Source organism: Pundamilia nyererei, unplaced genomic scaffold (assembly GCF_000239375.1).
Source record: "Pundamilia nyererei isolate P.nyererei 1_Seehausen unplaced genomic scaffold, PunNye1.0 scaffold00201, whole genome shotgun sequence".
Classification (NCBI taxonomy): Eukaryota; Metazoa; Chordata; class Actinopteri; order Cichliformes; family Cichlidae; genus Pundamilia; species Pundamilia nyererei.
Window position 1 is genome coordinate 588,045 of NW_005187602.1, and position 1,894 is coordinate 589,938.

A 1,894-nucleotide genomic window follows, 5' to 3' on the forward strand; every position below is an offset into this window, starting at 1 on the left:
AACATATTTATTTTTCACAAACAACTTTTTTCCAGAGATCCCCAAAGGACAACTACTGCAGACATGATGTATAGAATTTGATGCTGGAAATTAAACTTATAGTCAGTCTGAATGCACAGTTTTCAGTAGTACATTTTTATGTGTACTGATGTGCTTTCAGTATTTTATTGCTTCTTTTCCTAAAGGAATGGTTTGAAAAATTTCTTCACCACTTGTCATTTTCACTAATAATTTTTTGTAATATATTAGATATTTATTTAATTATAGTAGTAAAAACATTTTAGAATTCATCAGTCAAAAAGCAGTGCACCTTATCCAGTTTATCCTGTTAAATCGGTATAGTGCAGGAAGATATTTTGGTTTGTGTGAGTATTTGGTGGGGGAACAATTGTCTCTGCTTGTCTTTCTGTAAAAGTAGTTTATGATTTAATGATCATATGAAGTGGCAGCTTCCTACTACAAAAGCCATTACACCCGTTAACTATTTCTATTAAGAAGACATTTTTAATAAGTAATATTGAAACTGAATCCAAAGGTCATAATCAATATCTTCATAGCAATGCATTATATACTGATTGCCACAGAAGAGCTTCCATTGTCGTCTCACCTAACTATGTCTTTAGCCAAATATTTTCATCTTGGATTGACTTTGGAACTCATGTCATCATCTTGACTACAGGTGAGAAAATGAGGTAGGCTTTCTGCCACCATACAGATTCTCTCTGAGAAAAACCACCATCTTTTTCCAGGCATCCTCCTGAGCTCGAGAATGTTCCACCGTTTGTCCACCCCACAGACACATCACTGCAAAAACAAAACAGACATCAGGACTCCCCAAAAAACTGCTGTTACCAAAACTGGTACCGCAAGAAATTTACTGATAATTTGCATGTGTAGTCCAGAGTTTTTTTCACAATCATTTTCTTGCCACAAAATTACCTGAACATCAACGTTAAATAACATTCATTTCTCAAACATGCCAAAATGTGGACCCCTCTGGTCCTCAAAGAACAACTGAGACAGTCTACAACCTTGCAGTGTGAAAGTGAACCTACCCTTCTCTTCTATTTCAACAGTTTTGAAGGTGCTAGATCTGGCATGTGGTGTGTAGGGCGGTTCGATCAAGTGACCTGCATTTGGGTATGACAGGACAGTGAGCAGATGACTGTTCCCCGCTCGTGCCATCATTTCCTTAATCTGGAAAACATGAAAGTAAAACGTTCTTATATTTTTGAAATGGTTTTGTTGTGTCTTTTTTATGTGAAGCCCTTTAGTTGTCACATAATTTATTCTTTACAGACACAAACTTGAAAACATTTTCTCTAAAAAAATCATGTTGATACTTACTAGCCAGAGAACTCACAAAATTATGTCTAATGATCTTCAATAAGTTATTACCCATCCCAAATGTAATGCACCAAAAACATGAGAAATTTCGATTTGAATTTTATAGTTTTGATCCCCTTTACCCCCTATATGCTTTATTTTCTGTTTTATTTAGTATTTTCAAATATATTTTTGAGATTTTTGTGAAGTGAAATATTGTTCCAATTGGATGTTGCAGGCAATTATATATTTAACTGACAATCCAGGAACGGGAGGATAACGCAAGTGATGTACCAGTACCGAGTGACTAAACTGCTGGGGGATGGATCTGAAATGCCATAGAAATGCAGCACGTCCTAACCTCTCTACTTTTGGTAAAGGTAATGAAGGAGCAGGGAGTGGCAACCAGCAGGGCTATGACCTCCTTCTGGATAGCAAAGCACTGCCCTCTGGCTATCTTAGGTAGAAAACCATGGCTGTCTACTTAACCCTTGTGTGGTGTTCGTATTTTTGTTACTCAGCCAGTGTTCATGGGTCTGGTGGACCCGCTAGAGTTTTGGCTTTCCAA

General features: G+C 36.9%; 1 protein-coding gene across 1 annotated transcript in view; it reads right to left on the reverse strand.

Moving 5' to 3' along the window:
• LOC102196214 (acyl-coenzyme A thioesterase 4-like) overlaps positions 1-1,894 on the reverse strand; it is a 33,607-nt gene continuing 31,713 nt past the window's right edge. Inside the window, exons 10-11 of the mRNA XM_005747628.1 lie at positions 1,056-1,197; positions 1-804 (exon numbers count right to left, since the gene is read on the reverse strand). Of these exons, the coding sequence (XP_005747685.1) occupies positions 674-804; positions 1,056-1,197 (273 nt within the window). The 3' untranslated portion in view covers positions 1-673. The remainder of the gene's footprint in view (positions 805-1,055; positions 1,198-1,894) is intronic.